The 13585-nt window shown below is 41.1% G+C and overlaps 1 protein-coding gene across 15 annotated transcripts in view; it reads left to right on the forward strand.

The window, feature by feature from the left end:
• Positions 1 to 13585, forward strand: part of SYNE1 (spectrin repeat containing nuclear envelope protein 1) — a 464275-nt gene that overhangs the window by 285900 nt on the left and 164790 nt on the right. For 14 of the 15 annotated variants that reach the window (XM_060029753.1, XM_060029751.1, XM_060029760.1 and 11 more), the window contains 5 exons: positions 62 to 184; positions 535 to 717; positions 2003 to 2146; positions 5797 to 5991; positions 7092 to 7232. In XM_060029753.1, coding sequence (XP_059885736.1) covers positions 62 to 184; positions 535 to 717; positions 2003 to 2146; positions 5797 to 5991; positions 7092 to 7232 — 786 coding nt within the window. The remainder of the gene's footprint in view (positions 1 to 61; positions 185 to 534; positions 718 to 2002; positions 2147 to 5796; positions 5992 to 7091; positions 7233 to 13585) is intronic. The other variant, XM_060029762.1, reaches the window with a different exon arrangement.

Here is a 13585-nt window from a genome sequence, read left to right on the forward strand (position 1 = left end):
ACCTATGACTTTGGACTTCAAGTGCTTATACATCGACATTAACATCGCTCTTACTCTGCAGGATATGAAAAAATTTGAAACAGAGCTCAGAAACTTACAAGTTGCTTTGGAGCAAGCCCAGACAGCACTGACTTCTCCAGAAGTTGGACGTCTTAGTCTCAAGGAGCAACTCTCTCACCGACAGGCAAGCAAAAATAATTCAGGGGAAATGGGTAGGGAGCTATATTTTTGAAAAAGAAAGGATAGTTAGGAAAAGTAATTTCTAAACTCTGTTTTAGTCTGAGCACTGTATGCATGATTTAAAAGAATACCTGGGAACATTTTTATAACTTGGGACAGAGCTGTAATTTAGTAAATGTCTCTTGCTTATGAAATAAACCATTAAAACATAAAATATTTCAGAATATACATTTTAAATGGAAAATGTATATTTTATGTATACATCTATTTTATGTAAATAAATAAATTATCAAATTTGTATAAGGTATAAAATTTTAAAATTTTAAAACATAAAATGTGAACTGGCACTTTCAGCGTTTGCTCTCTGAGATGGAGTCACTCAAGCCAAAAGTCCACGCGGTGCAGAGGAGCCAGAGCGCGCTCCGGATCCCCGAGGACGTTGTCACCAGCTTGCCGCTGTGCCACGCAGCTCTGCGCCTGCAGGAGGGGGCCAGCCGGCTCCAGCACACAGCCATCCAGCAGTGCAACATCATGCAGGCACGTGCAGCGGGGCCAGCCGGCGTCTGCAGGCGGTCCCCACGCCACCCACAGAGCAGCACCAGATGAGTCATGGGCTGCTTTTCTTAGCATTTGCGTGGGCTCAACCATCGAAACACATCCAGAGTGTTAACTCAGACAGCTTGTTGTGGTTATATAAAATAAGGACATGAGATGCTATCATTTGGATCATCCACAAAAGCCTGGGGAAAGCTCTATTAAAAATATCCTTTGGTGAAAGCTATCTTTCAGCAATTATTTTTTTTATAAAGAACAACTTAATGAAGGTTAATTTTTGTATTCAATCAGATTTTTATCTCATTATTCATCTGAAAATCATCTAGAACTTTGTAATAAGACTTTACTGCTAGGGTATATTACAGAATTTTTTTTTCTTTTTTTATATTTCAGCTTATTGATACATTTTATTGCCTGAGAAGGACATCCAACTATAACTCTTAGTCTTTTCCCCTAATAAGAGAACAATTATTTACTGGGAAGAAATGACACTATTTATCTCTTATCTACTTTCAACTAATATTTCACCTACTTTATCCAAAAATTGTATACATGTTCTCTCATTAAACCACTAATGGTCTATTTGGTCAACTCTACTTACATTATCTTGTAATTTTTTAGACAGTAAAGTTCTGAGGGTAGAAGTCATGCTTCATTCTTTTTTTTTTTTTTTTTTTTGTGGTACGCGGGCCTCTCACTGCTGTGGCCTCTCCCGTTGCGGAGCACAGGCTCCGGACGCGCAGGCTTAGCAGCCATGGCTCACGGGCCCAGCCGCTCTGCGGCATGTGGGATCTTCCCGGACCGGGGCACGAACCCGTGTCCCCTGCATCGGCAGGCAGACTCTCAACCACTGCGCCACCAGGGAAGCCCCCCATGCTTCATTCATTTTTATATCCCCTATTCCAGCACTTAGCTGAGTGCCTTACATATATATTTAGTATTTCTTTGATGGAAAAATGAAGTAATCATGTTTTTCGTACTGCTTTCTACCATGTTCTAGACCATGACATTGCTGTCTTTAGGACAATACGGAGGAGAAAGAGGATCTAGCCACTTAACTATTTTCAGACCATCAATAATTTTGCCAAAATGTTTCAGAGAGAAGGCTCTGAAATATCATCTAGGAATTTTCCCCATCATTTCTTTGTTCCCTTGACACATGGGTAAATAGGAGTTAGCACCAGAGTTTGACACATAGCAGCACAGAAGCACTTACACAGTTATTGACATAGACAGATAATTGTCTTTTTTTTTTTTTCTTTCAAAGGAGGCTGTGGTGCAATATGAACAATACGAGCAAGAAATGCAGCACCTCCAGGAGCTCATAGAAGGAGCTCACAGAGAGATTGAGGATAAGCCTGTGGCCACCAGCGACATCCAGGAGCTGCAAGCCCAGATTTCCCGGCACGAGGTATGACGAGCCGAGTTCAAGGGCAGGACACTGGCTTGGTGAGGATATGTGATTGGTTTCCAGCGGACGAAAGAGAAAGGTCTTCCCTGTCCAGGGCATAATGTGTTGGGTTCTTGGAGAGCCTCTTTGACTCTCTTTACATTTTGAGGGCTATTTCTGCTGATACTTTCCAAGACCCAGTAGCATGAGTCTTCCCCTTGATTCCAAAACCTCTTGACCCGGCATTCATGACATATCTCCAGCACGACCCACCGACTGCCTCCTGCAGAATTCTCACAGTTCATACACCAAAACACACTGTACTCCCTGTCTTTACAAACTGCAAGGAACAGCAGTGCTCAAAGCCTTGATGCTTTGATGGTCCTCTTTTAAAAGAAGAGGTATTTCTTGTTAAAAAGAAAATCATTTGCTCTTTCACATATAGGTCACTTCACCTGCTTTTACCAGAATCAGAGAATGCCTCATGTTGTTTGTTTTGTGGGTTTCCAGATTATGCCTGTTAGCATCTTCCCCATTTTCAAATGCACCTCCTTCTTTGTACCTTTGGAATTATTATGACCTTAGGACTTGGACACCCCTTGTGCAGACCTGGTCTCAGAGATCATACAAGGAGCTTGAGTGTTCCAGCTCCTTGACAGTTAGCAGTGAATTTCCTCTCCTGACCCGTCAAACCCTATATAGATCACATTTACTCTTTCCTTGGGGGCTGGCTCCCAGCATCATGAATTTTGGAAGGTGACTGGGGGGTGGGGTGGGGTGTGTCTTATTTCTCTGTGCCAAGGACAGACATTCAGTGTTTCCTTCCGTCTGCTCTATTTTAACTTCGTTGTCATAAGAACAACAGTTTTTCCAAACCAAATAGCATAGTAAGATTCCCAAAAGATTCAACGGTCGCTTTTTTTTTTAATTTTTATTTTATATTGGAGCATAGTTGATTAACAATGTTGTGTTAGTGTCAGGTGTAAGGTTGGGAAACCTTACTTCCCCCCTTTCCAAATGCAGTTCTCTAGTTTCTTGTCACAGCCAGTGAGTGCCTCCAACACTTAACATTTGCATATGCTTTACAAGTAATGTAAATAAATACCCCACCTACATTTACTTCTACACCGTAGATAATCATCTGTGTTAACTATTCATTTCTCTTCTGCCACTAAAGCAGTTAAATGAAAAGATGTTTCGCAACTATTTGAAACACTGTTTATATGTCATACATTAGACTGAATAATACAAATTTATTTTGAAACTACTTTTAATCCCATTTTGTAAGACCCAGAATTTTGTTGTAACAACTTTTCAGTCACAGCACAGAAAATATGTTTTTAAAAATCTATCTGGAATAACAATAATTATCATTGCTGCTGTGGTTGCTTTTTTGTTTGTTTTATGTTTTTTAAAACAATTCACAAAGATTTTAGAGTATCTTTTACAACAACCCTGTGAGGTAAGAATTTTTTTGTGTGTATCATCTCCATGTTACCGATGAGAAAACAAAAACGGATTTTTTAGAATGATCTCCAGATCTTCCAGATCTAGTAACTGATAGAAACCAGATTCTAATCTACTACCTTTGGGGACTTCCCTGGCGGTTCAGTGGTTAAGACTCCGAGGTTCCACTGCAGGGGGCATGGGTTCGATCCCTGGACAGGGAACTAAGATCACACATAAAAGAAAAGAATGATGGTCCAGGAGAATAAACGACTTGCCCAAGATCGTTACAGAGCCGGCTCTCAGCAGACTCAGCCATAGACTGTCCTCTGGCTGCTGTCCAGTGATCTGCTCATTTCGTCACATTTTCTCCTCCCATTTCTAAACATTAGTGTAGATGTGTTAGTTTCGTCATGTGATTTAGATTCCATTTTCTTTTTTGTTCTTTTTTTTTTTTTTTTTGCGGTACGCGGGCCTCTCACTGTTGTGGCCTCTCCTGTTGTGGAGCACAGGCTCCGGACGCGCAGGCCCAGCGGCCATGGCTCACGGGCCCAGCCGCTCCGCGGCATGTGGGATCTTCCCGGACCTGGGCACAAACCCGTGTCCCCTGCATTAGCAGATGGACTCTCAACCACTGCACCACCAGGGAAACCCATGATTTCTACTTTTTAAATCCTTGCTTAAAAAATTCCTGTACTTCTGTACTAGAAAGAAGACAGGATGCTGTCTGAGTTCTGCTGGACTGCTTTCCCTTCCACCCACCCAGTCAGCTTTGGTTGGGAGGGGAGAAACAAAATGACAACAATAGCAAAATGGTATGTGTGTACATATATACATACACATGTACATATACATGCATGTATCATTTTGCTCTTGTCATTTTGTTTGTTTCTGAACTTCAGGTTCAAAGCTCTAGTTTGAGTGTGTATACACACATTATCATTTTAAAGACTTACAAAGGGCTTCCCTGGTGGTGCAGTGGTTGGGAGTCCGCCTGCCGATGCAGGGGACACGGGTTAGTGCCCCGGTCCGGGAAGACCCCACAGGCCGTGGAGCGGCTGGGCCCGTGAGCCGTGGCAGCTGAGCCTGCGCGTCCGGAGCCTGTGCTCCGCAACGGGAGAGGCCACAACAGTGAGAGGCCCGCGTACCACACACACAAAAAAAAACTCACAAAACGTGTTCTGTACAAACGCTAAATGACAGCTTTTCAAGTGGAGGAGCCAAATAAAAGGAATAGAAAAAAACAGTGGTTTTGTACTTTTAGGGTTAATGTTTTACATGAATGTAATAAAAAAGAATGAATGTTTAAATCTTCATTTTTTAACTTATGTATGCATCTTTTAAGCAAGAAAGTATAAATTTAACATTTTAGAGTTACCATTTTAGATTATTCTTTTAGGATTTTAATATATTAGATTTTTTAAGAGCTATGTGCTGTTGAGAATATATTGTCAATTAGCTCTTTGTAAAAGTTTTAAAACTTCTATCTCTCAAAACAGTTTTTTTCAACAAGAAAAAAAATTAAAAGCCATTAAAATTGAACCAAACTTCAAGTTCAAAGCCCTAGTTTGAGGCATCGGAAACATTGGAGGCATGATGGCATACATGAGGGAAAATTTCATGAATGTACAAAATTTTATTTGGGGTGTAATCTGCATAAAAAAATAAGGGTTTCCTAAGTGATATTCACCTTATCTGCAAAAAAGCAACTCCGCGGGTCACAGGAATTAGGAGCAGTTTACTTTGTGATGCGTCTGTCACAAATGACTGCTCTGTTTGACATATTCCGGAGGGTTAAGAGCTGAGCATTGCGTTTTTGGCAGTGTTAGTCATCACATGACCTAATTTGCCTGGCATGAACCATCTGGCAGTTTTAGATTCCTTAGGCATTTTCAAGAAAGTTGCCAGGGCTTAACTTCCCATAAATGCCGATGCGGCCCGGAGCGCCTCTCGGGATTAGAATCCCCCGGCCGCCTGGCGTTGTCTCTGCCGCCGCGCGCGCCGCAGCACCCCTTCCGGCCCCGCCGCGCTGTGGTCTGGCTCGGGGAGCGCGGCAGGCAGGCTCCGCGCTCGCACCGTCCACATCCTGCCTCCCCGCCGCTCCGTCTGGCGCAGCCCTGAGATTTCATTGGCCAGCTCCGGAGGAAGATGAACGCTACTAGTTCTGTTTCCTTCGGATGCTGCTGTGACACCCGGGGCGCGGGGGGGCGGGAATGTTTCCTCAGGAGCTGGCTCAGAAAATCAAGGGCTACCAGGAGCAGATCGCTTCTTTGAACTCCAAATGCAAGATGCTGACCGTGAAAGCCAAACACGCCACCATGCTGCTGACGGTGACCGACGTGGAGCGGCTGGCGGAGGGGATGGAGAACCTGGACGGGGAGCTCCTCCCCGCGACCTCGGCCCACCCCTCTGTGGTCATGGTAAGTAAGGGTCAAGGCCAGTTTGCTGGGTACCAGCTCGCTCTCTTCTGACTGTCTCCTGCCTAGTGGCTTTGGGCTCTTCTCCGTGGCTTGGTTTAGGGATCAGTGCCCGGTCTTGCAGATTAGAACTCAGGAACGTCCCCTTAACTCTCTGACTACCTTTGGGCCAAGGCCAATCTTTGACGCTGTAAACAGTGACAGTTGAAATGAAGCTATTTGTTTGAGACTCCTGAATTACTTAACGTGCTGAAAGTTGGCCCTGCATTTGTTTATAATTTAGCAGTAATACTCAGAAGCTCTGAGCTTCAGAACAATTCCTTTGCACAGTTTTCTAGTTTTCTGGGGGATGGGAGAAGCATGCTACATATATGTTTTGTGTGTTTTTCCAGCTGAAGCACTGGCTGACTAGGTATGTTTGAGTATTCTGTTGTGTAAATGTTTAATAAATTATGGAAGGAAAGCTATTATTAGACAAATAAGAAACTAGAAAATCCAAAGTTTACCTTTGGATTAAAATAAGTTCCATTAATGTCTCTCTGCAACATTATTTCCTCATAACTTTGCATCTAAACTGCGTTAATTAGTTTGATAACTCAGTGTTTTTCAGTGCTGTATATTTTCCACATATAATGTGCTGTGCTTTGGGTAGTGTATAACCATACCTGGACTCTTTTGGCAGTATATTACTCTGGGTGCATTTATCTTGCTAGAATATTTGGAATTTGAAATATCCACAAAAGACCAAGCTTTATTTCATAGACCCTTCCCTCGTTTGTATGATTCATGATTTTAATTTATAAAGATACAATCAATCAAGAAAAGGAAAATAAATTAAAGAGATAATTCATCAACAAGAACACTCTACAATGTGACGTGCATCCCTTATCCCTGTTTATATTACAAATGGCCCCTAGGAGCATATTCACGTGAGGACAAAATTTTCAGATGGTAACACAGAATTTGTATGTAAATTTGGGTCTCAGTAATTCTAACTTTTGTTGTATAGTTATCTCTGTTTTGGCCTGTGCGTGCCTGACCAGGTCTTTTGTTAACATAGCTAACCAATTTTCATGTCCTTTGGGCAACATTTTATGTGACAGATGACTGCAGGTCGCTGTCACACTTTGCTGTCACCGGTCACTGAGGAGTCTGGGGAGGAGGGAACCAACAGTGAGATTTCCTCTCCACCTGCCTGTCGCTCCCCTTCACCTGTGGCTAATACAGATGCTTCCATTAACCAGGTACCGCCCACTTGGCATTCCTCCAGCTAAAATCTCTGAACGGATGCAGGGCTCCATTCTCTGTTCTTATGAGATTATGGGTCTGAATCGTAGACTTTGAGAAACACACCGTTAGGTGTGAGAGTTGCACAAACTGTGATTGTCATGTGAGACCAATACTGGCTTAACCCACCATCTCCTCTCCCAGGCTACTGAAATGAGATGAGCAAAAATTAGGTCACAGAAATGATAGCTGGAGAAGGGCCTGTTTTAAGGCATTGTGGCTTTAGTTTCTGACAGCTGTCTGTAATGGAGTACTGCATCCTAACAGAAAATGAAATGTTCGTGTCACTGTTGTAAAATAACATGATTCTATTGCTGTTTTAACATTTTCACTGAACATAGTTTTGACGCTTACCAGCTCAGATTTTGAAGATGGAAAATTTATGTTCACTGTATCAGACTTTTTCTTTATTTGCTAATTGCCAACAAAATTAAAGGCTGTCAGTGTATATTTTGGAGTGCCTAAGTAGATTTGCATTTTGAGTTTTCTTACTTATCTTTCAATAATCTTAAATTTTATTTTTTATAAAATGGGGACCATAGCTCGCTGTTATGAGGTGTCTTTTTTGTGTACACTATATTAAATATAGATTATACTAAATTAAATATGTCAAAAATTTTCACGAAAAATATTGGATAGAGTTCAAAAAGATGCTTTTACAATAACCAAAATTGTTTTAATGCGTGTTGAATAATACTTTCTTTTTTTTTCCTTTAGCCAAAAAACTGAAAAAAATTTTAATTACCTTATCATGAAATTACTAGTGTTCAAAGAAGTTAAAATTTATTATCAAGAGAGAAGCATTGAACATTGCAAGTGTTCTATAAGCTGTATTACAAATCAATCATATTATTTTTTTTTAAAGCAAAAGCATTCAAAATAGGATTTCTGTGATAAAAAGAACCTACCTCCCCGCAAAAGGGGAAAATGAAACAAAGACACCTTTAGATAAGACAGTCCTCTTGGAGGGAATTCCCTGGTCAGGCAACTAAGATCCTGCAAGCTGTGTGGCACGGCCAAAAAAACAAACAAACAAACAATTCTCTTGGTAAAAATCTGTGTAGCTTTAGGGAACATATCAATTCATGCATTCATCAGATACATTGCGAGCACCTGCTGGGCATAACACCTTGTGCTGGGTCCCAGAGGTGTAACAAAGGCGGAGACAGCAGTGACCCTTGCCCTCAAGCACCTTGTAATCTAGAGAAAAAGTGGCCATAAGATGAATAATAACAAAAGTGATGAGAGGAAATTAAAAAAAAAAGTTCACAGTGTTCTGGAGCATTTGGAAAACAGTTCTCCAAATTCTGATTTTAAAATATGAATTACTCATTCTTTGATGATGTGTTCTTCCCTGTGGTCACAGATTGTCGTTAGAATCATAGAAATATGGCTAGAGTCAGCTTTTTATTGTGTAAGAAAAATGTATCCTATATAATGTGCTTAATGTTCTTAACATTTTCAAATTGAACAATGAACACGGACCTTTGGACTAACACTTGGGAAGAGTATCCCTTTCCTAAAATTATAAGTCTCAGTGCTGCATCTTGTGAAGTGTCTTTCCAGGTACATGTGAAAGTATTCTGTAAATGGTAAAATATGCAAACATTTTTATTATGATGACTTTAACTGTCCAGCTCAATCAGATCCCAAAATTATGAACAAAATTGTGCTTTGTCTTAATCCCGTCTTGACACTCTGCCCATATCAACATGGATTTAAATCACATTATTAACCTAACATACTTACATATGGAATTGCAAATTAGGGGGGAAAAATCTTCATTTAGTTCATGTCAGGCAGCTATACTCTCAGGAAGCTGTTGGAAAGCAAAAATATAATGGTTGGTGTTAGACAAATCGATCCCATCGTTCCAGCCACATGTTATGTTGTCCAGTGATGTAAGACAGGGGAAAATGAACAAATGCTGCAACATGGGCAGTGATGCCTGGATCTACAAAATTTTCTCTTGAAACTGAGAACATTTAGAATTCCCATAAGTTCCAGTTTGCAGACTCAAAACACTGTACAGAATGTGCACAGCTGTTTCAAGGAGCGGCCAAATATAACGGCTTTATAAAGTCGCAGCTGTTAAAATAAGGCTGTGTGCTTGCCGCTTCTGTAAGTAGATCTGCGTTATATAACTAACTGATCCCCTGCAGTCAGTGTGTTCTCTCTCTGACAGTAGTTATTAGCTGAAATGTGATAACAGTTTAGTTTACTTGAGGGTAGAAATAACGAGGCAGCCACAGAACTTGCTGCAGGCTTCTTGATCTTATTGAAAGCCAGCCAAGGCTTGGGCTTCTCCTCGGAAGAGCTGAGGGCAGTAGAAGTTTGAAAAGAGTGGTAGTGTAATGGGTAGAACCCCCGGTTCCGGGTTAAAAAGCTCAGAATGGGTCCCAGCTCTTCCTCTAAGCTGAATGTACCCAGAAAGTCCCTCATTTGTAATGGGAAGCAATGCTACTTAATTCACAAAATGGTGAAAGTTAAATGTGGGGTTAATTTTGAAAGTACATTTTAGACTGGAAAATGTGAATCAAATTGTAGCGGTGGTTTTCCAAATTTAATTCCTTAGGAATCTGATGGATAATAACTCCCGTAACATAGACACATAACCAACAAGAGACATATTTCTAAGGGTGATGCTTCACTATGCCAAATATTGCCCTTATTTAGTAGTTACTTATAGGACTGATTGATTTATTTTATTGACTCTATGTATTCCTCAAATAGGTGCAAATTATTAATCTACAAAAGGTGATATATTTTCAAATTATTTTAGGAAACCAAGGGTTGTCTTTCCTGTCTAATAGACCTGAGACACACACACACACACACACACACACACACGCCAGAAAACAGATTTTTTTGTGACAAATTTATTTTATTCTTTTGGGGAACCTTTATTTATTATAGAGTATTTAATTTAAATTTTTTACATTAAAGGACGTTTTGCTTTTCCTCGTAGACAGTAATGGTACTACCTTCCATGTATACAAAACAATAGAGTTTACAAAACTGCTTTTACATATACCATTTTTTATGAATGTATATACTTGCCTGTGATTTGCCAAATACTCCATGATACGCTCAGGATCAAAGACACTTCCACAGATTTTAAGGCACTCATAGTCTGTGTGAGAGCAGGCAAATGATGACCATGGAGTGGGACAAGTGCTGTGAAAGTGGGAAGCACAGTGTTAAGGAAGGACACAGAGTACGTACCTAAACAAGGCTGGAGTTCAGTGGGTGAAGGATGTCCCCCTTTTGTTTTAAAGCAGGGGAAGGTAGGTACAGTTGGAGTGCACTAGAGTGATGTGAAGTTTTCTAGGCAGAAGGAAGTACATGTAGGAAGTTTTTCAGTCAGCAGGAAGGAAAATGGCCCATCAAGGCAACTGTAAGTAATATCAGTATGATTGGAGAAACATAGATTTGGAGGAGGAGGTGGGAGGAGAAATGAAACTGAGAAGGTTACAGGAAACACACCCTGATGGACCTTGAATGCCACACAGAGGAGTTTGAACTTTGTCCAGAAGCTAATCCTTAACCACTGAAGGAATTTAACTAGAAGCTCTGCCCGGAAGTGACTTTTAGAACAGGTCATTCTGGATCAGTGTGGACAGGAGACAAATCCAGAGCCCAGGAAGCTAGTGAGGGACAGAAGTTGCACACTCTGATGTCTGGTCCAGACTGGTGATGTAAATGAGAGAAACAGCGCACCTGGACAGCACCTCCCCACATGAACGAGGCAGCCTCTCCTCCGTTAGAATTACTGTAGCTGTTTGGACGCAGAGTCCTGTCTTACCTACCTTCTGGTTTGCAAGAGAAGCCATGAATCGGGATTCTTACGAAAGCTCCCTCTCTGGATGAAGAGAAATTTTACACAATTTAAAACACTGTATAAACCAAGCTAAATGTATGCAGGCTAGAGGCAACCTGCAGGCTGCCAGCTTGCAACCTGAGAATTAGGAAGTTGTTGGTGTAACGTGAGATTGAACCAGTGTTTTGGCAAGGGTATAGACCTTCATCCTTACATAAGCAGGGGTGGTAAGGGAAAGAAGAAATAGAGAATAAATCCCAAGCAAGGTGATGAGAAGTTCCATTCACTGAAAGATGGATAATACTTCCTCATTTTTCCTAAATCCATTTCTCATCCTAGATGTTGGTTTTGTTGTTTTTTTTTTTTTTTTTAAAGTATTGAGTTTGAAGAGACTGTGGGATAAACTTGTACAACAGGATATGTGAGTCTGGAGCTTAAAAATACAGCAATATTTAAGAATAAGGACAAAAAACAAACTACAAAAGAGAAAGATTGAATGACTAGAGAGCTGGGAGGAGAACAGAGGTGAAAAGGAAAGTGTTTCCAAAAAGGGATGGTCAGTGGTATTGAATGCTAGTGAGAGACCAAGCAAGAGAAGATCTGAAAAATAATCATTTTATATCATGGGAAACAGCCACTGCTGACTGTGGCCAGAGCATTTTCAGTGGAGTCGCTAGATTCGAAGCCCAGTTGGCTACTTAGAAGTGGACTGAGGGTGAGAAAGTGAACATATTAAGTGTAAACTACCATTTTCAGAAACTGGATTATGAAGCCAAAGGGAGAGGGAAGAAATGATGATTCCGAATGTATTTGTGTATGATGAGCCATCACATATTGATCTGTAGAACTTTCCAATATGTGATATCCTGCAAGAAAAAAACCAGAAAAGAGTGTGTAGGTGTTTTCAGATGGAAAAAATTTGGCTTTATTTACATGCTGAGGAAAAAGACAATGAAGAGGGAGTAGGTATTAATGGACCAAGACCCTTGCAAAAGTGAAGGTGGATGAGGTTGTGGGAGTCGGTAGGAGGGTCCTCTTTAATCAAGAGGTGAGTCTGAATATGGACAGCCTTGAAAATTTGAGAACTTGCAGGAGTATCTCCTCAAGGGCCTTGAGCGTGCGTGTGCATACTGGAAGGAAAAGTTGCACTGAGTCATGGGTGGGGTTTTCCAAGTGGCTGAAGCAGAGGTTCAAGGGGCAAAGGAAACACAGCAGTTGGCAAGAGAAGGGTTTACATAACTTAAACACAGTCAGAAATACACTTGGGGTGAATCCAGTCAGTGATGACAGCCTATCATGTTCAAGGAGTGGAAGTGGGTGAGGATGAATGGATATAAGGCTGTCAAGGACTTGAAAATACCAAGATGATCTACTCAAGATGAGTGACAGGGTTAGGAATGAAAAGGAACCAGTCTCCATGCTTCAACGTCATCAATAAATGCTGGGACTTACCTAGAAGCCTCAGCAACAGCAACAAAATGGGTAGAAGGTCTCATGGCCACTCAAACATCACTGTATTTAATCGCAAAACCACCCAGTGTTATGCAGATGAGGGAACCCATGCATGAGATGTGAGTGACTTGCTCCAATTCTGTAGCTGCTTGGGAGGAGAATTTCACCTGAGGTCTCAGGTGTCCTGACGCCTCCAGTGGCAGACTCCCGTCTGAACTCATTCTGTTGTATTCCACCACCCTGCTCCTGCCCTGGTACAGACTCCCAAGACACCAAGCTCCTTCCTGCTGTTTCCTTGGTTTCCCAGGTGTCTGGGGCTTTCATCAATACTTTTTTTTTTTGCGGTACGCGGGGCTCTCACTGTTGCGGCCTGTCCCGTTGCGGAGCACAGGCTCCGGATGCGCAGGCTCAGCGGCCATGGCTCACGGGTCCAGCCGCTCCGCGGCATGTGGGATCTTCCCGGACTGGGGCACGAACCCGCTTCCCCTGCATCAGCAGGCGGACTCTCAACCACTGCGCCACCAGGGAAGCCCCTCTCGTCAATACTTTTTACCAAGACATTATTATCAATAAGGCTCAGATTTTGATCTTAAACAGTGCAACTGCAAAAGTAGTGAACTTTATTATAGCAATTTCCAGAATATAAACATTACGTCCCAGTTCAGTTTCTATAAATATACAGATAAACAACCATAAATTAAAACATAAAAACAATTAACCATAAAACAACCATAAAAACAATTAAAAACACATGAATTATGTATCTTGAGATAGTAATGCCAGTATCAATACTAATAAAATATGTAATATTATTTATTATCCAAGAAATAAGAAAATTCAAAAGCTTCATTTTTCAGTATTCACTTTATTTCTTGTGTACTTCCAGGAATCGAATAGGAGTAAACCTCTCTATTATTTGTTTCTTAGAGTAGTTTTAACCTCCCCATTACATTTTCCCTTATTAACATATTTAAATTAATTAATGAATAATGAACTCACAAATATTAAAGATCTGGCTATATCTGAAAAAAGACTTTC

This window comes from Delphinus delphis, chromosome 14 (genome assembly GCF_949987515.2).
Source record: "Delphinus delphis chromosome 14, mDelDel1.2, whole genome shotgun sequence".
NCBI lineage: Eukaryota > Metazoa > Chordata > Mammalia > Artiodactyla > Delphinidae > Delphinus > Delphinus delphis.